This window comes from Sparus aurata, chromosome 2, assembly GCF_900880675.1.
Source record: "Sparus aurata chromosome 2, fSpaAur1.1, whole genome shotgun sequence".
NCBI lineage: Eukaryota > Metazoa > Chordata > Actinopteri > Spariformes > Sparidae > Sparus > Sparus aurata.
Window position 1 is genome coordinate 8,206,346 of NC_044188.1, and position 27,999 is coordinate 8,234,344.

The window sequence follows — 27,999 nt, forward strand, 5'->3', positions numbered from 1 at the left end:
GGCACTCTGTGATGTAGAAGAAGACGAGCTCGGGGTCTGTGCACATTCTGCGGCTTTTTCGGTTCAGTCTCGGTCGGGGGGGGAAACACCGAGAGCTCTTTTTTTTTTATCAGGAGGTGGAGTTCGCTGTGCTTCAACTCCAGGTGACCAGGCGTCTGCTGCAATGTTAACACAGAGCTGAAGCTACACACCTGCCGGCTCTGATACATGACAGGTAACTTTACATTTGCGCTATTTAAACTAACATGACCATCTAGCCTAGCTTAAAAAAAAACTACAGTTGCTCTTCATTAACGCCCCTTGCGTGACTTGCGGTGTCTTGTGGTCAGCTAAAACGTCAACGGTCGCTAATGTACGCGTGTACAAAATGCAGCAAGTCGTCAGCGACATACACTAAAAAAACACGGAAGCGTGAGTGAGAGCGCTCTGAAATGTTAACCCCCTCTTTGTTGGATATTTCACTTCATTTCCTAGTTAGCCGAAGCGTTAAGCTAGCTAGTCGGGGCTCGTCTGACACCCAGCCACCAGACGCAGACGGACCAGGCTGCTCTCAATCTCGTTATTTTTCTCCTTTTAAGTGACATGTGTTGGCAAACACGCCGTCAAGAGCCCCCAGCTAAACTGACAAATTAAGGGTTTATGGGCTTCCTTAGCGAAAGCCAGGTATTAGCAAGCTAACGAGTGTGTTTGTTCATTCATTCAGGAAGAAGAGAGACACTTGAGAAGTGATAGCATGTGTGTGTAGTGACTGCAGGGGATGTTTTTATGTAACTAACGGTATATCTTGGTGTATTCACTAAGCCGATTACTGCCGTTCCCTCACATGGGTTAAGAGACAAAGCAGCTACGTTGTTTAAATGGGGACTAGCCCAGACATAAATACTGCATCCTCGTTCTGCTAAAATCGCCAGAATTTTCAAAGGAATCTGGTGTCTTCTTCTTTCCAGCACACACAAGTCATGGAGTTCAACAAATTGGTGACCTTGTGGATATTGTGCTTGTGTCTCGTCGGAGAAAGTTGGTCTGACAAACCAAGTTCACCCACACCAGACAGCCAAGTTGTTGAAAATGGAGTATCAGGTGAGTCATTAACCATGGCATTAATTTGTTGCAGCATCCTCAATGGTCTGTTTTTTATCCACACACTAGTAGTGTTCGTGCCACATCTCTGTGATTGTGCAGGCTCCATATGTAGCCATGCTGAGAATAGTCCGGCTGGCATTCTCTATTAAGCCCTGTCCTCCAGCTCAGATCAAGCCAGCAAGTTAAACACGAGGTAATTGATCTAATGGTTAGTGAAGCGACTGCGCAAGGGCGTATGTAGTTTCTGTAGTAATCGGGGCTCCAGACTAACTTTTCACAGTGGTTGCACTTGTGCGCCTAACTGCTTCCTTTAGGTGCACCAGGACAGAATTTGGATGTACCTTTTAGAAACGTTTTAATTTTGATTTTCAAGCACATAATTTAAATGATTGTAAACAGGAATAAAGGAGCAAATACATGTGGGTTTTTCATAACACAGGAAATTGGAACAACTTATCTATATATATATTATCTATATTTCAGGTGCACTGGTGTGACCAATGAAAATGTTTGGTCACACTTGCAACCAACATTGTCACGCCCTGATAGTAATCAAGATGTTAAACTATTTACAATAAGTCATCAAATCCAAAGTTGGGAAAGAATAACTTTATGTAAATATAAAATGATTGAACACATTACAACAGAGGGCTACATATCGAAGTTTTGTTGATGCTCGCATCTTGGACTTTCACTTCTTATCATGGGCGTCACCCATGATTCTTATCTCTGTAACCTAATGCATAGACACGCATGACAATGGTAACATGGGCCTCTCACAACATGTCAGGTGAGTTTAACAAACTCCTCTTGTGGAGTTACAAATCTTATTAGAAAAGGTCCCTTATCACCGTGATAATCTCTTGCCTCAGTCCATGAAGTAATTTCACATGAATGATGACAGTGGTTTCGTTTGTTAGGTATAACTTGAGACTACTAAATTATAAAACCAGAGTCATGACATAGTATGACTGAGGTTATTTTTAAAGTGCACTAGTGTGATAACTTAAATCTGTTTACAAAAAGCATAACTGTTGTACATATTTACATTTGGAAATATTTCAGCCACGATACCTTGAGCAACAACTTGCCAAAGAACCAACACTACACACTTGCTAGCACTATTGACCAGAGTGGTTAAACAGGAATTGTTGCAACATTGTCCAAGTTACTCACACACATTTTGCGTTTGAAACACATTTTTGCTGACGTCTGCCACATGTCCCAACAGTCCAAAGAGGCCACAGTGTGGAAAGAGTTCATTCTCTACAGTGATTTTCAAATCTTGACAGGTATTCTGTACAGCGATAGGACAAAGTAACCACAGCAGTGATGAAGTGACAAAGTTTGGAGTGTGTTCTTCATCTAGATGCAAGCACACTAAATGAACTTACGTAACATGTGCTCTTTAAAAAGGCAGCCTGACTGGTATGTAAATATCTTATCTTGTGTCTCCGGAGGTTTGCAAGCCAAATGAGAAAGAAAGCCAGGTTGGCTGTATGAAAGTGTTGCAGGTGGTAGGTTTTCACCAGGGTAACTGTCTCTTTGTTTTAACATGCTGCATGTGAATGAGTCAGAGTAAGTGCCTTTGTGGCATGTGGCTTTGCAGGTTCTCTGAAGCTGAATCCTTGCACACTGTGGCTCAAAAATTTACTTTTTACAACGCAGAAGTTCAGTTCGTGCATCTGGGCTTCCTACTTCTGGTTTTAGCAGTTATGTGCAGATCAGTATAAGGCACATTTCACTGGCTACAAACCCTGTATAGACTCACATTCATGGAGACGGTGACTGTTGCAGAGAATAATCTGCGACATGGTTAACTTTTTTGTTTTCTCTCTATAACTGCTGAGCCAACCTGTCATAACATGTGCCTCTGGGAATAAAGAAAAATATGGATTGGCGTGATAAGTTTATTGGTGGGAGGGGGCATTACGCTGTGCATGCCAGCACAAAAAAAAACAAATGCAGGAATTACACTATTGTGTGGGTGACAGTAATTAATGATGAAGCAGTAGCTACTGAGCTATATGCAGCCTAAGCTTGGCCATTTGTGAAAGGGGAAGTAAGTTTGATTTTTGTGTACTCCACAGTGTTGTGAGGATGATGTAAGCAGACTGCAAATTCATTCAACTAAAGTTTTAAACCAAAAAGTACCAATCTCCTTGCCAACCAGAACCCAATCAGACTCAAGGATTTTAATTGAAAAAAAGGAAGATATAACATCTCTTCATGTGGGTGAGCAAGGCCAAATCCCCCCTCACTGTCACCTTCTTCTTTTGTGGTTATCGCGCAGTGAAATAAAGCATGCTGTGTTGACATATGCTTCTTATCTAACTTAATTTAACCAGGAAAAGGCCTGATCGTGATAGAAAAATTACAAATTAGCAAGATTGTCCGGGGAAAGATAGCATCAGCACATAGAACGTAAGAGGTTATATAAGACGGCCTTAAATAAAATATGTACTTGTGAATGTTTCAGGGGCAGCCTTCTTGTGAATTCACTTCAAACGTGTTGCTTTAAGTTTAAAGTCATATTTAAACTTACTGTTGGTGCGCTACAGGTAGCCTGCCATACCCGTTCACACAGCTCCTGGGTGTCTGCATTCATGCCAAACAAGGTTTCATCTTAGCAGGAGTGGCAGCATTATCTTTGATCTGTTTCAGAGGAGTTCTAATCCCTCAGGAAGGAGAGGGAACACAGAGGCCAGACGGGCTTCACCAGATAACTGAGACACTGTGAAATTACATGATCATTTATAATAAAAACATACATGTGATTTATCTGCAATTAACTGTAGAGTTGTTACACACTGTGTTATTGAGGACTGACAGTCAAAATGCCAAAATTGGCCCTGTGTCGTGGCCTGTTTTTGGTCAACACAGTAGGTCTGACAGTCATGGTATCTGGCTTCTTCTTGGTAACATCCCCACATTCAAAGCCTTACATAAACAAAGCTTTGTCTGAAGATAAGTGAACTGCAGAATTCCTTAGCTGAACAAGAGGGCGAGTTAATCCAACCGGGGACTCAGCATACTGCCGTTCCTGTAAAAAGCACAAAGGTTAAAAGTCATGAACTTTAATGGCCTTCACAGGATTATTTAGAATCCAAAAACATGAACGTCAACATACTATGGATTTTTGTCTTATCACATAGCAACAGGAAGGATCATCACTAGGACTTCCTTCAAACATCTGTTGAAGTGCAAGCTTTATGTGTTTTCACAAATTAATTAAGATTACTACAGTTAAACCAAATTGTTCTTTAAAGGCATGTTGTTTAGTTCTGCCTCATTTTAGTAATAGTGGTATTGGTAGTGGTGGTGGTAGTAGCAGACAGATGTGAATGTTGGCCTGTGACTTTCAAGGTTCCCTCTTACAGGGTTCGTATGGGTGCTTGAAATCCTTGAAAGTGCGTGAATTTCAATGTTGCGTTTTCAAGGTCAGAAAAGTGCTTGGATTTTAGTTTAAGTGCTTGAAAGTGCTTGACATTATAACTCTGTGTCGTTCACAAAATTGGGATCAGACTGGATAATTAATTTCTGAAGTTTTTGCTATTATGAAACATAATTTTAGATGTTTACAGCATAATACAATGTACATAATTGTGATAAAAAGTGAAGAAAAAAATCAAGAGAATATATATTCCTGTAGATGCGTATTTCACCCCAGCAATAAGGTGCTGGAAAATCTTGAAAATGACCTTTAAAAATGCTTGAAAAGTGCTTGAATTTGACCTTGAAAAATGTGTATGAACCCTGCTCTTAACACCATATTGATATATTATTGTTTCTCCACCAGATTTCTGTCGCATCGATGAGCCACTATGCAAGGACGAGATTGCCATTCTCAGCTATGAGGCTATCCGTAACATCCACAAGCAGATGGACGATGACGCAAACGGCAATGTGGACGTGGTAGAGACAGACGGTGTAAGTATCAGCCTGGAAGAAAAGGAGCAACAGGAGCTGATGCTGTTAAAGGGAGGGATAGTCTGATTGGTACAGTCACAAAAGTGGTCTTCATTCAGTCTAAAGAGGTTTAGATCTATCATTAATGTAACCCTTGTCATAGGATTTCCTGCTAAGATGGTCAGTTAATCATAGCCCTGTAATAACCTTAACTGACTCGGAGTAGCCGGAGGATCTGTTCTGTTTACACTTCAGTGGCTTCTTAAGTTGTTTTTGTCAAATAATTAACTTAAGTCACATTAAGTCTGGTTGTGTCTGGCATGCATGTTGGAGGCATTGATGTTGCTTCAATTGTGCAAACACAATGTCAAAATGAACAAAGGTGTGAACTTAATGTGTTTTGTAATTTTGAAGTGCATGAAGAGTAGAGTTTGCTGCTTTTCTTGTTCAGTATAAACAGTTTGCAGTTATTTCATGCTCATCAGAAGTCAAAGATGTTGCTTCTCAGATATCACTGGTGGCTTAAAGACGCCGCCTCTAGTCCATTTAGCTGACATCCTGAGTCCTAGTCTAAACTACATGCAGTGGCCTTGAGGAGGCCTCCTTTGGTGCCTCATTTCAGCCTTATTCAGTCTGTGGCATGTGGTTTAGGCAAGACCAAAGCAGAGGCAGCATCATCGCTGCAGTCATCTTTGCTTTTAGAAGAGGCACTTGGCATGCAAATACCCCTTAGGCAGAGAATCAAGTGCAGTACAGTGAGCTCTGACATCTGTAGTGGCTTTGAGCTGAAGAATAAAAAGCTCAAAACGATTCAGAGCACTTCAAGACAGTAGTCCAGCTTCCTGTTATCATACAATAATTAAATAAAGGGGATAGTTGATTTATTTATGACCAAGATCAAAGTCTGCATCTGGCTTTTAGGAATAAGATCCAGGCCTTCGCCACATGAAACAGGTCCCGCTAATTTTCCAGTGGATGTGTTTTGAGGAGCGTGATATTTCACCTGCAGTAGAGACCAGCTCTATACCCTGTAGTGAAATCCTCCCACACAAATCTATCAAGAAAGAAAGGCATCATGACTTAATACTGTCTTCCACCCATGTTGCATGAGTTGGCTTTTGTGGGAGTGTTTTTTAAGATCCTGGTGACTGAGTTAGCCTACAGTATAGTGGGAAACCGGTAGTGTGGTTCCAGTGGCCAGTAGTTGACCACGACCACTCCAGTGGGGGCGAGGATGGAATACAGAGTGCCTCATGTATAATATGAAGTGTTTTCATTTTCAAACCAAGAAGCCAAAAAGAAAGATGGTTAAGAAAATGAAAATGAAATACCACAATGTTTATTTTGTCAAACTGGAAGGGAGATAGAGATATACCTAAAAGAAGTTTCAGAAATGCGCTGATGTTTTCTTGCACCGAGTTAGATGACGAGATTTAAACCACGGTTATATTTAAAAAAAATTATTTAAAGATGACCAGAACATAACATAATGGAGAATGCTGAGTAGTAAGTTAGAACTGGTGACCAGCAAAAATTTAAAAGCTTTACCAAGTATTTGCATCTCAGAATGAATCACTCACACATTTGTAGTTTCACCACAGTTGTTTCTGTTTGTTTTCCAAGCCCATAGATAGTTTGTGAGAAATTTGTGTAGTTTTTCAGGTCTTGTATGGTTGAGATATTTATAGTGTTTTCTATTCCTTTCGCACAGAGTAAAGCAAAGGCACACACAAGGCACATGAATTGCATTTTTTATTTCTTTTGGGTGGTCATAAAGACCACAGTATTTAACAGTGCTCATGATAAATCAAAACCTCTCAATGGCTAATTTCAAGCAACAAATGTGGTCATTGTTCTCCCGCTGTTCATACAATTTATTGATTCAACCTCGACTCAAACTTTATTGTTTTAATTTGTGGGCACAGTATTTAAGTCTCTAATTAGGTGAAAGGACAAACTTGTACCTTGCATCACTGGAGATAAAAATGCAGTTTTCTAAAAGACAATTTGTAAGATTTGTGTAAGATCATGTTGTGCAGGATAGATTGTCTAACCACTACAAACATTCTTGTCATCTTGCAGTTCTTGAGGGAAGATCTAAACTACCATGACCCCAAAGCCAAGCATAACAGCTTCCACGGGGATGACCAGTTCATCAGTGTGGAGGACTTGTGGAACGCGTGGAAGGGCTCTGAAGGTACCTTTTTCCCCTGAAGGCAGGCAGTGACTGCACAAACAGGCCTTTCTTTCAGCTCTGTTTTGTATTTATGAGAGTTGTAGTCTTTGGATCTTGTTTAGCACACCGTGTTTCACATTGATAAGCTCTGCCAATACTGAGCGTTTGAAATTGTGCTGATAAGTGTTTTTTTTAACATACCACTCCATGTGACTTTGTCAAGCTGGACAACAGTGTTTTGAATAGCTGCTAAATTGGAGTTTATGCACTAAAAGTGTGTGTCCCACATTACTCCAGCTTGACCTTCTCACCTACTCAACAAAGGAGCAAGGCAGTTGATCAACTGGCTTGTTAAGCAAAGTGCAGCCTAGTTATCAGCCGCAGCCAGTGGCAAAGGAGACATCTTTTGACTCTGTCAGCACTAAATTCACGCACTCACTCTCACCTCCTTGTTCCTATCTGTTTAACTTGGCCATCGTGTCCTCATTGAGAGTACTTGTCATGTGCTGTGTTGTATCTGGCACTCATGTCTCTTCACACCCTTTACACTGGCTGCCTTTCTCCCCCTTCCTCACTGGTAGTACTGACTTACCCTGCATTGCAGTTTCTTGACAGTGCTCTGGAGGTTTTAAGCCAGGAAACTGGGTTTTTGTTGAAGAGAGCAACACATTAACAAAGACAGCCCACATTTTTGACTGTCTGCCAGGAGTTGGGGTGCCAATTTTCCTTCCCCAGTTATTACCGTTGGCATGCGATATATGTTATGCCATAGGATACCTCATAGATCATTCAGGGTGTGAAAGCATATGATCTTATGTCAAGCTGTATATACAGTGCAGCTAAAATGTGTTATGATAGTGACACAGTTTTGTTGTGTTAGCTCTGCATGTTGGGTTTAAATGAAACACACAACTGTCAGCTCAGTGCTGACTTACGTCCATTTCAGATGAACCATGCAGGTAGAAAGTAATGATCAAGGGATAGACAATATTTGGACAAATAAACACAGCCATTGCTACAGTGATCATATTTTATATGTCTGTTTTTATAATCACTGACTGCTTGAAGTCATAGACCAGTCGCTGCAGCAGATGCTTGTTATCTCTCCTGGTGATTCTCTGCTCGGCCTCTACTGCAGCCATCTGCAGTTCTTGCAGCTTTCAGTGGGGTTTTTTCCCTTCTGTTTGTACTTAAAGTGAAACACATGGTCAGTTATATTGAGGTCAGCTGACTACTTTGCTAGGCCCCAAGAATAACTTGTGAATTACCCTTTTCTGATTGTTCAAGATTAGTGTTTTACTGCATTGTTCTTAAATGAGCTGAAGTGAATGCATTCAAACACCGGTAAAGATAAAAATCAGCTGTGTAACCACACTGTCACTGTTTCATTTCAAAAGAAATTTGTTGGATAAGAACAAATTAATGGAAAACACATCTGACTGTCTTGAATGTGATGGAGACGTAGCCCTATCAGTACTGAATTCTGCAGATATAAGATGACTAAGAATTGATGATTGCTGTAACCCTGTTGTATTTTTTTCCTCTTCCCCTCAGTGTATAACTGGACAGTGGATGAGGTGGTGGAATGGCTCATCACTTATGTGGAACTGCCACAATATGTGGAAGCATTTCGCAAGATGAACTTTAATGGGAGTGCCATGCCGAGGTAAGGGATGTCATAATTGTATCATCTTCTCAAAGTTGAAAACTACTAGATCTGTGGAATGTGTTTCTCCATAGCTAAGACTTTATAATAATTCTCAGAAATACAACTTGTATACTTTAATGAAAATTATCAGGCTCAAGCTCCAGAGTTTACACAAGATTACAAAAGCTGTGTTTCAATTTATGTATTTTTTTTATGCACTTCTTAAAAATTCTCATTCGAAAAGTCATAATTAGAAAAAATAGGTACAACTTTCCTCAATTTTCCCATTAAGTTTTCATGCTTTCTTGAGATGATTTAGCTTTTTTCAACAAGGAGTTAATGTACCTTTTTAACTCGCGTCACTGGTCAGCTTTTTACGCTCAAAGAGACAAATATTGGTCCACGGTTGTCCTCTTCCAAGATGTATAATAATATTTCCTATACCCAGACCAATGGCCACAGGACTAGTTTTGTTTCTTCTCTAAAGAAACCTGTAGGTTTATTGGCATTTAGCGATCAACTGGTTTTGTTTCCAGTTCACAAACTCAGCTTCTTCTGCATTTCAGCCTTGCATAACATAGTCTATACCGCCATCTTTGGATAAAAGTTTGCTTCATATAACCTGGTTTATTGTACAAATAATTTATCCAACTTATTTGGTTCCAGGAATTTAAACCCACTCTGATTACCCCACTCTATAAGACATTACATTTCCTCTTCTGATCAGTCAGTGTCAGTTTTATTTCAGTCATTGTAGCCTCCTACTATTTGGCTTCAAAGAAAAACCAACCAATTCTGTACATTTTTCAAAGTAGCACGATGAGTCTATCAAATAACCATTAGGGGGTTAAATCTGATTTCTTTAGGGCCTGCATTACAGCCTTTGCTCTTCCTTCGTTATTCATTCAATATGACTGTGTGTCTGTTCTCTCTCAGGTTGGCCATAAAGAACACCACTCTGACTGTCTCTATTCTGAAGATTCTGGATCGCAGCCATGTGCAAAAGTTGCAGCTCAAATCTTTGGACACCGTACTGTTTGGAGCGCCCCTGAGTATGTGACCTTCTTTTTTAATTTCTGTACTCTCATTCATTAAACCTCAATGGGTCTTTAACACCTTTACTGGATATGTGAAGGATGTTTCTGTTTCATTACCTCTCATGAAGGTTTAGATATTAATTTTTTGGGTTATTGTAATTATAGCAGGATATCTCAAAAACTATCTCAAGAAATATCAGTAAAACATAGTGGTGGATTTTCAGTGAGATACGGAACTAGTTGCGTAGTTTGCCAAAATGATTTTGGAGGTTGTAATCTGTGGTTGAGGTTCCAAGTAATAGGCCTTGCTTCTTTTGTAATTGTGTCAGGAGTTTATCGCTCGCTCAGATCTTTTCGCCCAACCAGTTCACTTGAATAAAGCTGGTTGCCAGAAACAAAACATCTTTCAAATGACGTCAACACTATAAATGAACTCCCTCGCAGGAAAAAACAGAATTGATTCTCTTGAATTGGAAGAATATTACACTGAAACCTCTGTAGGATGTAGGTGTGAATTAACAGCCTACCACCATTACTAACATCCTGACCATGTTATCTGCTACTCTGATTTTCCATCAGTTCTTTGTCCCTTGTGAAATGCTGTCATCAGGTGTCATTTCCATTTTTTATATATTTATTTAGTCACTTACTCATCTACTCACTGCTGAGTGTTTTAGTTGGCCCATATTTGGTATTTGGGGTGAATTCTGTATCAGTTTCAAGGATGGAGGAAGTGAGTTGAGTGTGAGACACACTGCTTTGTATTCCAGACACACCCCTCTGCGTACTGAGACAAATAAACTCACCACTCATCCTCTCCTTCTCCTTCTCAAGTGTCTCTGTACCACTTCTGTATCTATAGATCTTTATCCATCAGGTTCTGCTCCCTCTTTTTGTCCCTTCTTCAGGGTGGATGATTGTATTGATGGGGTGTGTCTCAGCTATCATACCTCTTGGCAGTACCTTATATTTTTTTTTTACATAATCTGTGTTGACATGTTCCCAGGGTGAGTGCCAAAATTCCTGAAAAACATGTTTGTCGTTAAAAGATTAGCTAGAGTGTGACAGCCAAGTGCTGATATTTTGCCTTACTGAGCTTAGAAAGTCAGGACAATTCTGGACTTGGTGTCCAAATATTAAGAGTTTACACAAAATATTATTGGCCTTGAAGGGTAAGGATGCATACTTGCCAACGGAGAGCCAATGAGAGCAGATAAGTGTTGTTTCTTTAGTAAGCAAGAAGAAAGCATGTAATGAACCATCTTAGAAAGCCATCTTTTTTGCATCTAAAGGAAGTGTGTAGAGGTCTGTGCCTGGCATGTGTCATTGTGGATGTGTTTTGTCAGAGTCGCACCCTGAGGAAGACATTAGTGAGCGCTGTCTGGCTTTGACAGCCTCTCAAAGAGTCCTACTAGTGGTCAGATTGATGTTCAGCAGCAGCATTTTAAGACACATCTCACAATAGGTTTGTCCTAATCTGGGGGGCAGTTGTGAAATAATTCATTCAGGCACTTTCAGGCTGCAGTATTAATAGTTTTGTGTTTAATTAACTGTCACTTTATGCTGTCCTGTTGTTGTTCGTGAAAGGCAGTGAATGTCTTGTTTACTCAGGTCAAAGTCAATTACTCCTTACCCCATAATGACAGCAGGCAAACTGTGTTTCCTGCTCAAGACAGATAGTGTTGACAGGGCAGTAAAGAGTACCATGGGCACAATGTATCATTAGGAAATTATTTTATATTATCTTAGAGATAATGCACTTCCTGTTAAGCACATGTGCTCAGTTGCAATGCACTGCCAAGACAAATTTAGCAAACATTTTAGATAAATATCGTGACATCAATTTGGGAGCTGAGCATTCGGTGGTTAAGAGGCAATGATCTGCGTATGCCAGCCTATCAAATGTGGCTGAAGCCTCGTCATTTGGGCTGCACAATACTGGAATTGGTAATTTCAATAAAATACCTTGAAAAATATCAAAATTTGATTCCACAGGGAAAAATTGACACAAAAGAGGACATACAATTTTAGATTCTTAGTAAATGCTTAATATAACAAAGCTTGTGTAGCATGTGTTAAGCACAACAGCATCTGAGTTAATTCACTTTTGGAAGGGGGGGGGGCTGCAGTGGTGTCTGTGTCAACTTGCTGTTGAGAGAGAGGGGAAAGAAAAAACACAGGTATTTCTGGTGTATCGAGAAATGCAAAAAGAAATACCATTTAAAACCATTTAGAATATTCAGAATCAAAAAATAAATGAATTAATTAATTAATTACTTTTATTATTGTGTCATGCATACATGTATGCCCAGCCTGCATGGGCTTAGAGGACACCAAAAAAAAGCACCAAAATATTTCAGGGTTTTGTTCCTAGATTTCATGAAATAATACCTCTCTCAAATCGTCATACTTTGTACAGTATAAAAGGAAATGAGACTCACTCTCTACTTCATCTAGCTCACACATTTCTCATATTCTATTCTCCTTGGGAATATTTTTAAATCGACCAACCTCAATGGCCAGAGGAAGAATACCAGATCTAAACTGTGCAACTAAAGATCTTTGACTTCTCTGTAAACGTGATGTAACATATAATTCATGTCCAAAATTAGATTTAATCTGCATATATGTCCTTAATTTTGGTTTTAATAGGACATTTTCAAAAATAGAGTAAATTTCTTTTGACCAGGGGGAACTATGTAATTCACTCCATATAAATACTTTTTTATTTATTCTATCCTCTGCCATTTTGTTTAGTCGATTCCACAGCCGAATCATTTCACATTTTCGTTGTACACATCCTGGAATCCAGCCCATATCTCCTTCTATTGCTGGAATTGGCGCAAATTTATGGACACCCAAAAAATATCTTATAGCTCTATTCTGTATAGTATCTATAACTTTGGACTCTTTAAATCCCGACACTCCTGCAGCATAAATCAGTATAAGAGAGACGCATGCATTATACAGTTGAGTATATGTAAAGTAACCCAAATCATTACAAACTTTCATTTTATTAATAACTGATCCCAAAGCTCTCCCAGCTGAATCAGCAAGGCACCCAAAACCAGTTTTAAACGTCATAAAATCATCCAGAAGGAAACCCAAATATTTATATGAGCTAACATATTCCAATTCCAAATTTAGCATATTTTGTAAATCAGACTCAGATTCTGCCAGTAAACTAATATCATCTGCGTATAATAGAATACCTAAGTAAGTGTCATCCAAACATGCACCCAGATTATTTTTCTTAATCTGTAGAGCTAAATCATTCACAAACAATGCAAAAAGTGTTGGGGAAAGAATATCACCTTGTTTCACGCCAAAAGGGGTTTCAAACCAATCGGTATACATATCATTGATCTCAACACAAGCAACTGGGCTATCATACAGACTCTGAATAGCTTTGTAGAATCTACCATCCACCCCTACTTCCATCAGTTTAAAGGCAAGTAAATCTCTATTAATCCAATCGAATGCCTTTTGGAAATCAACAAAGCATGAGAAAGTGGGTTTACCTGTGGCGATTCTAGCTCTAATAATAGTAGACACTGAATGAATATGGTCAACACAGGCACGATACTTTCTAAACCCATTCTGCTTATCAACAAGACACTGTTTCATTTCCAAATATCGAATAAGCCTATAATTCAGTATATTAGAATATGCCTTTATAAACTGTACTTAGGAGACTGATGCCTCTGTAATTAAGAGGTATTCTGGGATCATTCTTTACTGACTTTGGGATAGGTTTTATGATAGATTTGAATTGTGACCTACTAGATATTCTTTTTCTGTTTTCAGTAGAATTGAGACAATACAGGTGCAGTTTCCTGTAGATTTTCTGTTTCTCACTTCTGTGACATACTTTAGCACAATAGCAAGTACAGCTGGTCCAAGTCCCTTGACTCTGATGAACCTGTGTTTGTTCTGGACTTTATAAGCAAGTCTACAGGAATATACACAGTTCTCCTAACAGATTTAACACACGCTCAAGACTTGGTGATGTGCCTGTTACTATACAGAGGGCTCATGTGAAGAGAGATGTGTGCTGTAGGCTGAAATTGTTTGGATTCATGGTGTTATTTGATTTGGCTCTGTGTCATTGGCAGCCAGTGGTGCAGGAAGAAGCCATAAAGAACACTAACTCTAGGTGTCATATGCTGCTGATCTTATCTAAAGAGATACAAGTCTGCATTGTCTTTCTCTCCTAATTTTACTTCCTTTTTGTCTCATTCCAGGAAGTAGAGGTCATGTTTTTGACATCACTTTCCCGCTCACCCCTTTGCAGGTTTTGCAAGAAAAACTTGCCTCATCTTGTAGCTTGCAAGGCTGAAATTCAGGCTTTTTGTCTACCGCTGCATGACGGTGCTTTTCTGAGTCATCAAATGAAAACTTTATTAAACCCAATCTTGATTCTAGATCCAATTTAAGATGGCCTTTCCAAAAGTTCAACTTGAAAGTGAATCTAATGTTAGGCTTCTTACAAACGAGGTGGCTGCTTTTTTAGCTGCTGTGGCATTTAATAGCAATGAATGACAATGACGGCACACTCACTTTTTGTTGTTCAGAGGAATAGCTGCTAGGATTTGATTGATAGCAACTCATGTGAACCAAAATGTGTGAGTTGCTGTTTGGTTTTCTGTGCATGTTTGTTAGCACTGGTTACCTGACTGAAATAGTCCGTGTTAAGCTGGCTTTATCGTGGTCTTCTGCACTCAGCCACTCTCACCGCAACCTGAAGTTGTGCTACTGACTGTCCTATATCTGTCACCCCACAACACTTGCAGTATGACTGGGCTATGTTCAAACACAAGCTTCACACCACATCTCTGTGAAGCTTGCTCTTTTTACGCAGCTTAGTGTTAGGGTTTTGATATATGTCGCCTGGCTCATTTTATTGGTCTATCTAGTAATTTTGTATTTTGCCTTTTTAAAGCGTGACCTGTCTTCATTGTTTTCTCTCTCCTAGTGAATAGACATAACCACTTGAAGGACTTCATGCTGGTCGTGTCAATAGTCATAGGCATGGGTGGCTGCTGGTTTGCCTACATCCAGAACCGCTACTCTAAGGACCACATGAAGAAGATGATGAAAGACCTGGAGGGCCTGCAGAGAGCTGAACAGAGTCTGCATGACCTACAACAGAAGTGAGGGTTTTTCCTACCACCTACACAACAGACTGTTGTACTCTGCAAGTACTGTATTGTGCACACATATCATCAATTTTCCATTTCCACATGAAACACACTATAAATTAGATCTTTTGAACATCAAAGAAATGCAAAGACAGCTGTGAACGCGACTTCAAGCTCAAGAGTATTTTGATAATGAAGAATTATCACCCTTAAAACTAACATCAGCCTGTGTTGCTGCTAATATGTCCTGAATTGCATGAGTTACACATCCTGAATCTACTTATTGAGAGGTAAGCCCCGAACATTTACTGAATGGGGGTAAAACCTCAGATGTTTTTCTCCTTCCCTGATGCGAATTTTGAGGTTGTTTCTTACCTGCTTCACCTCCCCCTGGGCATCTTGCCTTGCTTTACTGCAGGAAACGAACCAGTGCCGATGTTTTGAATGCTTGGTAGATTTGTCCCAAGTATGAATGACCTCCGAGCCTTGCAGTTTACTCATTATTAAAGGTGCATGTGTAGTTTTGGGGAGGACATTTTAATCAGAATAAAGGCATTTTAATCAGTTTTTATGCCTTAATAAACAAATAAACGCTCACTGTTTTTCATGGCTAAATAAACAATCAATATCAGAGTTTTACTTTTATAGTAGTTTATACTTGGCGCACACTGTCCTGGACCTTATTTTACTCTGAGAACAGTGTGTTTATTCAGTTACTTTTTATTCCTTTATAGCCTTTTTTCAGCCAGGTCAGGGTTTTCTTTAACTGTAAAAAGTTAACCAAAGTGCACAGACAGTGCTTTCAATACAAGGATTTCTGATTAAAACATGTTACTGGGGCTGTGTCACAACTTAACATGAAAAGCAACTGTTTCATTTCAACAAAGATGTGTTTCATAATATTCTGTCGATTAGCTTAAAGTTAAACTTTGACACTGATGGTAATGAAATGAATGAAGCCAAAGTAGTGCTGAAATGGAAAGTGTTTCATCTTTGGGGATGCCATGTTTTGTTACATCAGATTAAAAAACAGCAACAGGCTCTGTCATGTTTGCTGGCCAGAGTACCTAGCAGTGACTGGTGTTGACACATGACTGCTTGACATTCCTGTCTTGATGCTTGTGGTCATCAGCTAAAGGGAGATGATTTGTTGTAGGCAACAAAACTTTGATTTCACTACCCTTATTACCCACATGAGTTGCTCTTTGTATCAGCTGGCTGTTTAGGACACACATGTTTTTGAAACATGAGTCGATATGCTCCAATGAACATCAAATGGACCAAACAGACAAGACTTGGGTTGGTTTGTGTCAGCCTTGGGTGCTTGGTTTCTAAACAATGACACAGCTTTCTATTGCACTGTCGTATCTCCATCATGGCTTCTGTGTATGCATGTTTTCTTTGATATATATGGGGTGTATTTCTTTATTGGAGCAGTACAATAAGGGAGTGGAAAGTATTTTTGTGGGATTCTCCTGTTGAATACCAACCATAAGAGCCATTGACTGCCCCAGTGGGGACAAACCATTGAGGTCAAACTCTGTTCCTCTGATAGACTGCCAGGTCAGCGTGCGTGTTGCCTCTGTGGCTTTCTAGTTTGATCAGCTGTGAAAACACACCTGCCACTGCCAACTTTGAAATTCGCTCTGACATTTAATTTCTTGCTTCAACTAATTGCTTGCACTCGATGCTCTTGTGCAGATTAAACCACAGAGCTTTGAGTAAATCTTAAAGGCCCACAGGTGCAGAAATGATTCATATGCTCTGCGGTAGGGCTGTAGGATACGACCAACATCTCATATCACGACACAGGTCATTTCAGATATAAATAAATATACATATTACGATGTAGCACATTTTCTGTAAATAAAATTAATAGATGAGATGCTAAGATTAACTTTCTGTCTGTATTTATGTTGTTATTACACTCAAGAACCGTTTATTTGATCGACTTCACACTTTGTTACTTAGGACCCAAGAAAGTGCAGTGTCAAATTTGGACACATGACACATTCAATATTAATACATGTGGATAAACAGCTCACACTACTCTGCAGCAGCAGAGGCGTGGCTTTAGTGCTCTGGCTTCATGGCTCTACAGACTGAAGATGGGCTCACACATGATCCATCTCACTTGACCTCATGGGAAAGCAGAAGAATAGTAACACGTTACAGGGAGAGAAAAAAAGCAAAAGTAGAATGTTAATCGAGTCTAACCGGGTAAGGAGACGCAGTCAACACAGGTTTTCTATTCTTCAGCGAGAGCTGGGGGTGGGGTGTTCTGTCAACAGTAGTATCCTAGCTAATGTTAGCCTCAAAGGCTAGAGCATTTATTGATGCTTGGCAGAACCATCAGCTCCAAAGAGCCTCTCTCATTGGTTTTTATGGTCCAGCACAGAGAGTACTGTTGTAATCATCCGGATTTTAAATTGTGAATATCAGACATGTTTGATTTTAAGGGTGCGGCCCCAGTCAGTCTGTGAGCAGTTCAGGAGGCTTAGGACTGGATCTGTAAACCCATCGCATTGTCAGTTAGCCTAATTTGCATTCATGCAAATATTCTGCCTGTATCCATGTTGTGCAGAAAGACAAAAGGCATTGTCCAAATTAGGGAAAATACGGCTGTAAAGTTATTTTCAACACAGAAAAATTAATAAAACCCCATGATGTGATGACGCATAATCATTTTTTGTCATATTACACAGGCCAATTCTGCAGATACCCAAACTGACCATAGCTGATTATAAAACCTTGTTTGTGGCTTGTTTCAGACAGTGCTGTGCTGCTTGACTAGTGCAGACATTGTTATATTAATTCAGCTCTACAGTCTAATTTACCCACAATTCAGTAGTGTTGTGCAACACCATTTAAATCTGATCTCTGGTGGGTGAGAGCTCAGAGAAAGGACAAGCAATTGTAATTGTCTTGTCTGTGTATCATGATGTAGAAGAAGTTGCATAAAGCATAATGATTTGAGAATGACTATTCATTATACAGACGATTTGCAGTAGCTTGTCAATACTGTTTAGCAGAAAATGTTGAGCAGAAATCAGTCAGGCTAACATGTGTGTCCTCTGGACAGTCTGAGCAGTTGACTCAGACTCCAGACATTTCATTTGTTAAACATTAAACTGTTCCAAATCAGACCCCCCTTAATGTGTTTCAGCTTTGACAGCAAAGCACTTTAGTTGTAGGAACGGATATTGTATCATATTGTAGGTCAGTGCAACTAGCAACAAGAGACTAGTTCTGAAGCTGGGAGAGAGAGAGAGAGGGAGGGAGGGAGGTAGGGAGGTATGTCCTATGTCTGTAGCCGAGCCTTTTCTTCCTGATCCCTGCTGCCAGCTGCTCTCTTTCCATACCTTCAAGCAGATCCTGTGGTGGTATCAAGTAGCCTGGCTCAGGCGTGGCTTCCCTGTTGGGAGACAGTGGGAGGAGGCTTTGAATGGAGCTGGATTTCCTGTGTGCCTTTTTACAAAACTGTTTGACCCAGCCTCTGCCTCACTGGTGGGAAATGGTGTTAAGCACGACTGCTTAGCATGTCGCCGCTAGCGCTAATTCACCTACATTTGGTCTCAGGTGTCGTGTGCAGACAGACATCCTGGGAAAGGTCTGGCGACAAGGACGACAACATGTGATGGGCATTAGAAAGTTGGTTTCCCTTCGACACAAAATGAATAAGGCCAGTAAGATAATATGAGTGTACAGAAACTCTTGGAGTATAATTTACCTTCTCTTGTAAAGTCTGCAGAGACACGGTCTGCATCCTGTGAGCTCTGCAATGCAGGTCAGATGAAACAGCATTTGGCATCTTCTCTCTGGGCATTGCAGCTCTGTCAGTGCTTTCGAATCTTAGCTAGAGAATGGTAGAGGTCAGGGTCGAAAGCATTAGCAGGACTGCCCACCACCCACATTTTCCATAGCTGGCTCTGTGGGTCACCTTTCATTTATCTGCTCTTTCTGATGTTGCATTTTCGCCTGACCAGATGACAGTGCTTCTCCCTAGTGACTGAATTACAGTACTGCTTCCTGCTCTTCAATGTTTGGAGACTAAAACAGGATGTTTTTGTCGTATCATAGGCCTCAGTTCAACATCTTTGGACATGGGAATTCAGCAGATTACAGTATCTTAAAATAATCTCTGTCTGAGAACAAATAATTATGTCATGGGTGACAAGCCTCTCTTTTAAAAGGAGACTTTGTTTAAGAGGCTAGTCTAAAAATATCCCACGTACGAAACAACACACATGTTCTGGATCCTACAGGGGCGTTGGGAGCGACACTGTACTCTTCTAGAGTTACACTCTGGCAGCTGTTCCCATTCTTGGCTCTGCTCACTCTGATGTCAGTTTATTGTGAGCTGCCTAGCAGCTGACCATAGCTGTTGCCTTTCTATATGTTAGCCATTGTTTCCGGTCATGCTTGACTGATGCAAGTCCTGAATTCCACACATACATGGCCCTCACATGCGTACACATCACAGAAAATTACACTGATACCTACTATGTTATATGTCTTTGTTTTACTGTATGAAGCAGCCACTGACTTGGGTCATACTTATGACGTATCTTTCGCTTCTTAGATTCAAATTAGAAAGCATTTCTCTTAAGCTAATTTCAAAAGTACGGACTTCACCACTCCTAGAGACTTGCGCACTTTGTGGGCGCATTCCTAGAAAGTCTGTGGTGTGAGGAGGGGCTGTCTAAACGCACAGTTCCTATAGTCCACAAAGGCCCTCCATTGAACTTTCTGCAGTTTTTAGGGCCTTGCTAGGGCTGTAGACATCATGGCTCTTGCCTGATTTAAACACCCATAATTTGTTGCAGTGCAGATGTGACTTAGAAGTGTTTCCAATTTTAGAACTTCAAAAAAGTAATATTATTAAAATGTTACTTGAATCATGTAGACCAGAAATAATATTCAGCCACATGATGACACATAAATATAGAGGTAATCAAATATAGAGCTGTAGAGGTAATCAAAATGCATTTTGATTAAACCGTTGTTCCGTCCTCTCAGGCTGCAGATCGCCCAAGAGGAGCACCGTACGGTTGAAGTGGAGAAGGTGAACCTCGAGCAGAAGCTGAGGGATGAGATCAACGCAGCCAAGCAGGAGGCCCAGCGACTGAGGGAGCTACGTGAAGGCACAGAGAACGAACTGAGTCGCCAGAAGTACGCTGAAGAAGAGCTGGAACAGGTACCTGCAAAGTGACGCATGTGATTAAACCATGGAGCAAATGGTGTTAATGAACTTGATGTGGCCAACTGCACAGTATGCTCAGGTCCATCAGATTCACACTGGCTATAGTATAAATACACCCACTGAAGTCTTTGTCCATTAGGAATTTGGCAGGAAGAGAACAGCACGGCCCACACAAGTAAGCAGAACACATGAGTAATTGTTTGAAGGACTATCACAGTGATCTAATTCAGCCACTTTGGTCACAGTTTTTTCTTCATTCAGAAACACAGTCTTAAATGGGAAACACGCAAGGCTCTCAAGTTCAGTGTACGCTTTGAGTTTTATGTTCAGTTGTCTGTGGCGAGGCCTATCACCTTTTGCTTTCACACACACACACACACACACACACACACACACACACACTTCTGTCGAGTTCACACTACAGGACAAATCGGCGCTAGATCGTTATGTGTGAACTGTTCAGCCAGGGACACACAGACGCCCAGAAGATATCAAGCAGGCCAAATATCTGGTCATGTCAGGGACGGGTCAGGGAGCCACATAACAAGCTGCAGCCAGTGAGAGCAGAGAGTCCTCTGCTGCTGCAGTAGCTGTCTGAATATAGTTTCTATCAGAATACAGTACAAGCTTTTCAGTGTTTGCAACCTCTTTGTCCTTGCTGAATCACAATACTAGCAGGCAGCTATCCATTTTCACTATGTCAGTGTTGCATCATATCCTGTCACTTCTCACAAGTGTTTTTGTAACAAAATGTACTTTGGAGAAGAGACAGACTCGTAAGATATTCCCAGGTGACAGTAGTCATGTAATCCACAAACAACAACCACTTTTTCACAATTAAAGAAAGACAGAAGCTGTTGTGGGGTATTAGTTGATCTGATGATCACACGCCCTTAAATATAAACATAGATATAAGTTATATTTGAATTTCCGACATTGTGGGATTTACATGCTATGTGGGTGTTATCAAACTGCGTGACATTTTAGAGCAATTAAGGAAATAATTTTCTAGATGTGTTCTATTTTTATGTGTTCATTTGTCTCCCAATGTTTGACATGTGTCACAGGTCCGTATGGCGTTGAAGAAGGCAGAGAAAGAGTTGGAGTCACGGAGTAGCTGGTCCCCTCCAGAGTCTCTCCAGAAGTGGCTGCAGCTCACCCACGAGGTGGAAGTGCAGTACTACAACATCAAGAAACAAAACGCTGAACGGCAGCTCCTGGTGGCCAAAGAAGGAGTAAGCATGCCAAGACCATAAGGGGAATGAATACAAATTAGATTTTGAAGTTACTATTTTAAAGTAACAAGTTGTATGGAGCAAAAATTATTCCAGGCAAAATTAAAGCGGTCCAATATAGGGGTAGCTACTTTGAAAGCATAGCTTACTTCACACTAGAGGAAGTTGAACTACAGAAAAACTACCCAAGAAAGAAGTCAAGTTTGATTGGCTAAAGCGAATCGGAATGAGTAGTTCAAACTACTTGAAAAAAAATTATCAAATTGAAGATATTCGAGCAGAACGATATATAACAAAATATAATACAAAATAGTCACATGCAAGCAAAAGATGAAACTAAATTGTTGAGTTTCGTGAAAAATAATTTGTAGTTTGAGGAGATAACTTCTTGTATTGCTATGCAATGAATGCTATGAATGTTGCTAAACCAACAGCAAGCAACTGCAATATTTAGTCAAACTCCTAGTTTAATGACACTGACGTAGCCTCATTAAGCAATCATAGTCTAGTGAAGCAGACGGATACATGTTTGTTCATCTGCTTTCACAGGCAGAGAAGATAAAGAAAAAGAGGAACACTCTCTTCGGGACCTTCCACGTGGCTCACAGCTCCTCCCTGGATGATGTGGATCATAAAATACTGGCAGCGAAGTAAGTCTGAAATTGCACCTGTGGTATACATATTACCAAATTTCAGAAAAGTTGTTAAAGCAGGATTTTCATTTGTATTTAACAGATAATAACAGATTTTTGGCCTCACTCAGACAGGATTAACATTCCAAGGGGATAAGGAAATTAAATATACTCTGTGCTTCACAGTAATTTGAATTAAGTTACAGGAGGATGTTTTCTGAAAAAATGAGGGTAATTGCTGCTGTAAATATTTCCAGCAATGGGGTGAAAATTACATTAATACGTGCTCCTGACTAGATTAAAAACGCTAAGCAGTACAAGGTTAAATATCACCCAATTTTCCCAACAGAATTAAACCCTTTCCTTATATAAACTTAGACTTTGCTTACTTCATACTGTATTGATCTTCATACAGTGTTAATAATTAGTTTCTCCTCCTCTTGACTCATTTCTCTTTATTTCTCATTTCTTCGCTCTACTTTCTCATCATCTTTCATAGACAAGCCCTAGGTGAGGTTACGGCTGCTCTGCGGGAGAGACTCCATCGCTGGCAGCAGATAGAGATCCTCACGGGTTTTACCATCGTCAACAACCCAGGCCTCCCTTCTCTGGCCTCATCCCTCAACCTCGACCCCACCTTCATGGGCGGCAGAGCTACTCCGCAGCACTTCATCATGTCCGACGACATGGACGACATGGACGAGGATATCGTGCCTGGAACTCTGCAATGTAAGGGTTCAACCGAATCTGTCGGCAGTTCTGTGGGGAGTATCAAACGAACTTCTAAACCCTCCAAGACCCTGCTGGGCAAATCCAAAAATCAGCCATCATGAGAATTTGGACCTTTTTCAAGCTACATTTACGTGAATTTGTCCTTGTGGCCTCCCTGGTGTTGTAGGTAGCAACGGTTACACTTGTCTGTGATTGAATGTGTTGTTTTACATTTGTATAATGTGTATCATGTAAATTCACATAATTGTCTTGTTATTTTACACACAATTCCAGATGAATGCCTTTTTTGTTAATTGTTCTCATTCTGGATAAAAGTGTTTTACTTGACTCGATCATGGAGACTGACAACTCCTGTGACTTTCCTCTGGAAATTGAACTGTCAAGAAAAATATACTTCTTAATGAGAACAAGTCCTTGTGCTGACGTATTTGTAGTGGTGGTGTCCTGATATGTGCTACAGACTTTTTTTGAATCTGCTTTTGGTCAAACAGCTGCAGCCAAAGGAAACATTTTACAGGCAATCAGTGCTACATTTTAAATTCAAATTTAGGTTGAATATGAGACAAAAAAAATACACAGAAGCTTTATGAACAAAAACTATTCTTATTTTCATGACAGAATTCTGGGGTAAGCACATCTCACATATTTGTATCTCATCAAGAAAAGCAGCAAAACTCTGATCATAATTCTTCGCCCTCATCTTGTTATGGGCTCTATATTCAACTTGACACACATTAGGTTCGGGTTTGACTAACTGCAGGCAAAAGCTCCGGCTGCAATAGTGAGTAAGTCTTTAAATCAACATTAATTGCACTCCCTATTTCACTCCCCTCTCTCCCCTCCACCACCTCTCTGGCACTTGGCTTCCACTGCTGTCTCATTGGCCAAACTACAGATGGCACCCGACTATTGGAACGGCGAGCCAGTGACCTGTGGTCCGTGGGTTCAGACTGTCAGCCCATGTGGAAATATCCTGGTTGGCCATTTATCCATGCCCCAGTTCAGCCCTTAGCTTGACATCCCCCGTCTCTCTCCTTGACTCAAAGCCACACAGTTGTAATACCTTTTTAATTTTAGACAGTGTGCTGCAGATGGACACAGCTGAAAGGGAAAATCTACTCCATGCTGCGTTCATCAGACCACCCTTGACCTCTCCTTTAGAAGTTGCTTGCTTGCCACATTTACTCTCTCCTCTAAATCTTGTCATGACCCTTTGCACCCTGCTTTCTTCCCCGAGTGATTTGTCACTTAATTTTATTGAAAATGGGCTAATGTGTTTATGTCGTAGTTGGTAACAAAATCATTGTTGTGTCCTTATATCTGAATTTCTTTTCCTTTTTTAAGCGGAGAGATAAAACGGGAGCGCTGGGATTTTCTCAAGTGGTATAAAAGGCTAAATCACTGAATGTGATTTGACTGAGACTTAAGATTCGTCTTTAATTCAGTTAAAGTAAAGAGAAAAGCATCCCAGCACCTGAGTATCTCTCCACTAATCCCCCTGTCCGTCACACTTTATTTCCTGATTGTTGGTTGTTGATAATGCTGTTGTTTTGTGCCCACAGCTCCCAGTATGATGTCCCTGCGCCAACGCCACATTGACCCCCAGCTGGCCATGGGCTCTCAGAGGTTGGTAGAGAGCTGCCTGTTGGCTGGGCAGCAGGGCGAGGGAACCCCATACCTGTCCAGGTCTAGGGCTACCCTCAGACAGTCCCGCAGCCAGTCGTTCGGGCAGCTCGAGTGTCTCTCTCTGCCTCCTCTTTTCTCGGCTGTGTCTCACCCCTCCATCATCTGTGCCTCCAGCCTGAGCCCTCAGTCCCTGTCCTCTTCGTCCTCCCCTTCCTCCTGCTCACCCTGCGCTGTGGGTGCCGTAGTAGCCCCTCATTCCTCCCATTTATTTCATGCTTCTTTCCAGCCCATGGACCCCATTCCTGATTTTACCTCCTCAGACGTCTCCAAAGCACACTCCTCATACAGCGACGGCTTTGGGTACTTTTCCCCGTTCTCCACACACACCGCATGTGCGTGGGTGTTTTTTTTCTTTTCTCCCTACCTGCTGTCATTTCATTTTTTAGCAAATGTATCGTTGCATAGGTTCCTTCGTCCTTACATCATTTTCTTCTCTTTGAGTCCAATTTTTAGTTCAATATGCTTTCTAAAGTTTTTAATTTTTCCCGTATTTGTTTTCCTTTCTCAACATTGCACCTGATGCGGCATCATGGAATCTTTGCATTCACTGTTTCTCAGCCTGTGTTCCCGGTGTTCTTTGCCTGCTCGACTAACAAGTGTGGAGTTCCAGTGTCCAGGCTGTGTCCAGCGTGTCCATGGCTTTGCAGGCATAGTGTAGATAACCCCCAGCATGCAGTGCTTCAACCTTAAACAATCTTGGTTTATTTCTAGTTTTCTTGTTTCCTCAGACTTGTTTCTTTTTTCCCCCCTTCACAGGGACCTAAATCGCTCTGACTCCGACTCCTCCCTGTCCCTCTCTCAAGTTGGTGATCGTCTATCCGCCTTCAGCTCCAAAGGCCACCTAATCAAGCCCACCTCTCTCATGCACGGCATCGCCGGTCGTGCGGATGACGCCATCTCACTGCATGCTCACACCCCCAACGGAGGGAACCGCCTTCATGAAATCAGCCCTACAGAGGCTTCCCCCGACAGCCCCATACTCATGAAGAACGTGTATGGCATGCAGAAGTCGCCCAGCCTGGGAGAGATCAACAGCCTGTCAGAGTCATCCCGCTCCCTCAGCCCTAATTCCACTGAACCTGACACGCCGTCACCTACAGGAGGAGGGCAGCCCGGGGCCATGGGGGCAAAGGGCAGCACCCGCATCCCGCAGCTGTCCTCCAAGAAGAGCCCTCTGGAGGAGGACAGTGGCTCTACAGGAGAAGACACAGATTCCACTGCCAGCCGCAAGAAACACACCTTCAAGATCTTCAAGAAACAGAGGAAATAAGGGCTACATGAACTATTGGCTGTCAAAGCTGTTTGACTGTATTCCTCTGGTCTGTTTTTGAAAAAAGGTTTTGGGGTTCTTTAATGGTGAGATGATGGCACAAGTTGTTGCCGTTGCATCTGTTTGTAGGTACGACACCTATTCTGAGAAACTGGACTGTAGGCGCAACCAGCTGTTCAGTTTTATCCGCTTCTTTGGTCAATGTTGAATATGTGGGGGAATGGGTAGGTTTGTATATTGGAATGTAAAGTATTATTTATTCTGCAGGAAATTGTGCCAGGCTCAAAGGGAAACGTGTCTCCCAGTTGGTTTTTTTCTTTCTTGTTCTACGATCTATAACATTTTTGCATGTCTTCACTTTTGTTTGACTGATATTCGAATGCTTTAGTGTTTGCTTGGTTCTTGTCGTTAACCTGCTTAGTCAACACTTGGTGTTTCTTTTATTACTACCTAACCACCTAGCCTACAAATCCAAAGTGAATGCACACTCCCTTTTTTCACTGCGTACTTTGTTTTTATTGATGGTTACAAGTTTTTCTGTCTTTTGTTGTCTTCCTCTTGACAGAGCAAGTGACACAATCAGAGGCTCGGACTACTATATCAGTGACTCAGTTCACTGTCAAAAAATATGACATTTGTACACAGCAATTGTAGCTACTTCGTTGGATTTTGGGAAAAAATATTAGGTTAAAGTGTACACAAATGATATATCTCCCAACAAAATCACTCAATGGCCCATTGAATTGCAGCACCAGACCTTTTGCTTCATTTTAAGAAATGTTGTTGAGTGCATGTGAGCATGAGAGGGTGAGAGAGAGAAGTGCTTTGCTTTAAAATAATGCCAACAAGTTAAACAAACGTTTAAGATCCTTGCATATGTAGGTATCCATTTATTATCAGGGGGAAATGTTACCAAACACATACAATGATGAACATAACAGACGGTGTGGAAAATAACTTTTTTCTGTGTATTTAATAAAAAAAAAAGACGAGGATACATTTTGAAAGTGTGCCGTAAGTACCATATAAAGCAGCATATTTATCAAAGAACTTAAGACATTTTTATTCAAGTATTCAACTGTGTTTTGTTTTTGAAGATTATACTCTTAGTAAACAGGACATTGGATAACTGAGATCCAACACTTCCCACTGATCATAAACTTGCAAGTTTATCTTGGATTCTGTGCCCTGCTATCCTCTGTCTTATTGTTTCTGTGTCAGTGTATATTTAGGTGGAAAATAAAAACTTCACAGCAGTTTTGTCAGTGAGCGATGGGTGCTGGTAAGGGCTATAGTTACCAGGCAAAGATACTTTGCTCTGTATAAGATTTCAAGATGTAACCACTTTGTAATCCACCTTTTTATGGAAGATTTAGCTCAACAAGTTATGGAAGCAGAAGACCTATCATGTTAAAGTGCCAAAATCGTTATTTCTGTCAGTGGCCTTTGTATTTGTAGTGTGTTTGAGCCCCTTTTACTCAGAACACAAAACCACATGATGAATATACAGCCCGTAATGTATATCCTGGTTTACACGCTGAATGTCTAAGGGTTACTGAAACGGTGTCCTCAGTGCAGTATGTTTACATTTGTTAGAGATAAGTACTCCGATTACCACCACAGAGAACATGGTGCCAGTTTTAATATGACAGCTTCGTATGAGCACAGAACTATGCATCAGTAGTTGTAGGTGATTACTAAAGTAGAAGGGACACTTAGAGCGTTCCTGATTAATGAACAACCAAAAAGTGCTGCAAAAGACACAGTCGGCCTCCCCCAGCCTCATAATGTAACAGGTGGTTTGGATGTAAAGACATGTTTTCAATATTTTACTTTAGAAACCAGTTTAAAAAATATATATATATCAATTTCCTACTGGTACTTTTTTAACGTGTCATTTGTACCTCTTTTGCACGACAGAGCTGTAAATGGATTATGCCATCAGACTGTGTGAAAGTATGTGTGACTGAGTGTGTGTGTGTGTGTGTTACTGTCCGCTCCCAGTATAATGCACTGTAATGTTGATGCATGTCAACTGCTGTAATGAAACCTATATTGGGTTCAAAGAGTGGTGCAGCTTGCGCTCTTTACTCCCCTCCCTGTCTTTTCTTTCTCTTGATTTTGGGCTTCTATTTATGATTACAACAGTATATTTGTACAGAGAAAATGATAATTTTGCATCTTCTGTGATGGTCTAGACTTTTATGGCACTCCTGCATGATAGCAATAAACTATTTTGAATGAAGC

At 40.7% G+C, this 27,999-nt stretch overlaps 1 protein-coding gene across 7 annotated transcripts; it reads left to right on the forward strand.

Annotated features, from left to right (window-relative positions):
* Positions 1 to 6: 6 nt before the first annotated feature.
* On the forward strand, positions 7 to 27,997 carry stim1a (stromal interaction molecule 1a). 7 transcript variants are annotated; one of them, XM_030399296.1, is made up of 15 exons: positions 477 to 663; positions 948 to 1,080; positions 4,883 to 5,013; positions 7,075 to 7,189; positions 8,723 to 8,834; positions 9,753 to 9,868; positions 14,829 to 15,006; positions 20,014 to 20,191; positions 21,265 to 21,432; positions 21,982 to 22,082; positions 22,564 to 22,793; positions 23,692 to 23,772; positions 24,359 to 24,422; positions 25,041 to 25,136; positions 25,239 to 27,997. In XM_030399296.1, exons 1-15 carry the CDS (start codon positions 640 to 642, stop codon positions 25,750 to 25,752), a joined length of 2,241 nt encoding a protein of 746 aa, XP_030255156.1. In that variant the 5' UTR covers positions 477 to 639; the 3' UTR covers positions 25,753 to 27,997. The 7 variants fall into 7 exon arrangements, with proteins under 7 accessions (XP_030255140.1, XP_030255130.1, XP_030255177.1 ...); XM_030399280.1 differs by lacking the exons at positions 477 to 663; positions 25,041 to 25,136 and adding an exon at positions 7 to 214 and having other exon boundaries at positions 24,359 to 24,782; positions 25,239 to 25,752; XM_030399270.1 differs by lacking the exon at positions 25,041 to 25,136 and having other exon boundaries at positions 473 to 663; positions 24,359 to 24,782.
* The last annotated feature ends 2 nt before the right edge of the window (positions 27,998 to 27,999 follow it).

Bases quoted from the DNA above. Each gene is read 5' to 3' on its own strand.
- stim1a (XM_030399270.1), top strand. From the start codon at position 640: ATGGGCTTCCTTAGCGAAAGCCAG. The intron at 664-947 runs GTATTAGCAAGC...TCTTCTTTCCAG, and splicing joins GCTTCCTTAGCGAAAGCCAG to CACACACAAGTCATGGAGTT. The intron at 21,433-21,981 runs GTAAGCATGCCA...CTGCTTTCACAG, and splicing joins TCCTGGTGGCCAAAGAAGGA to GCAGAGAAGATAAAGAAAAA.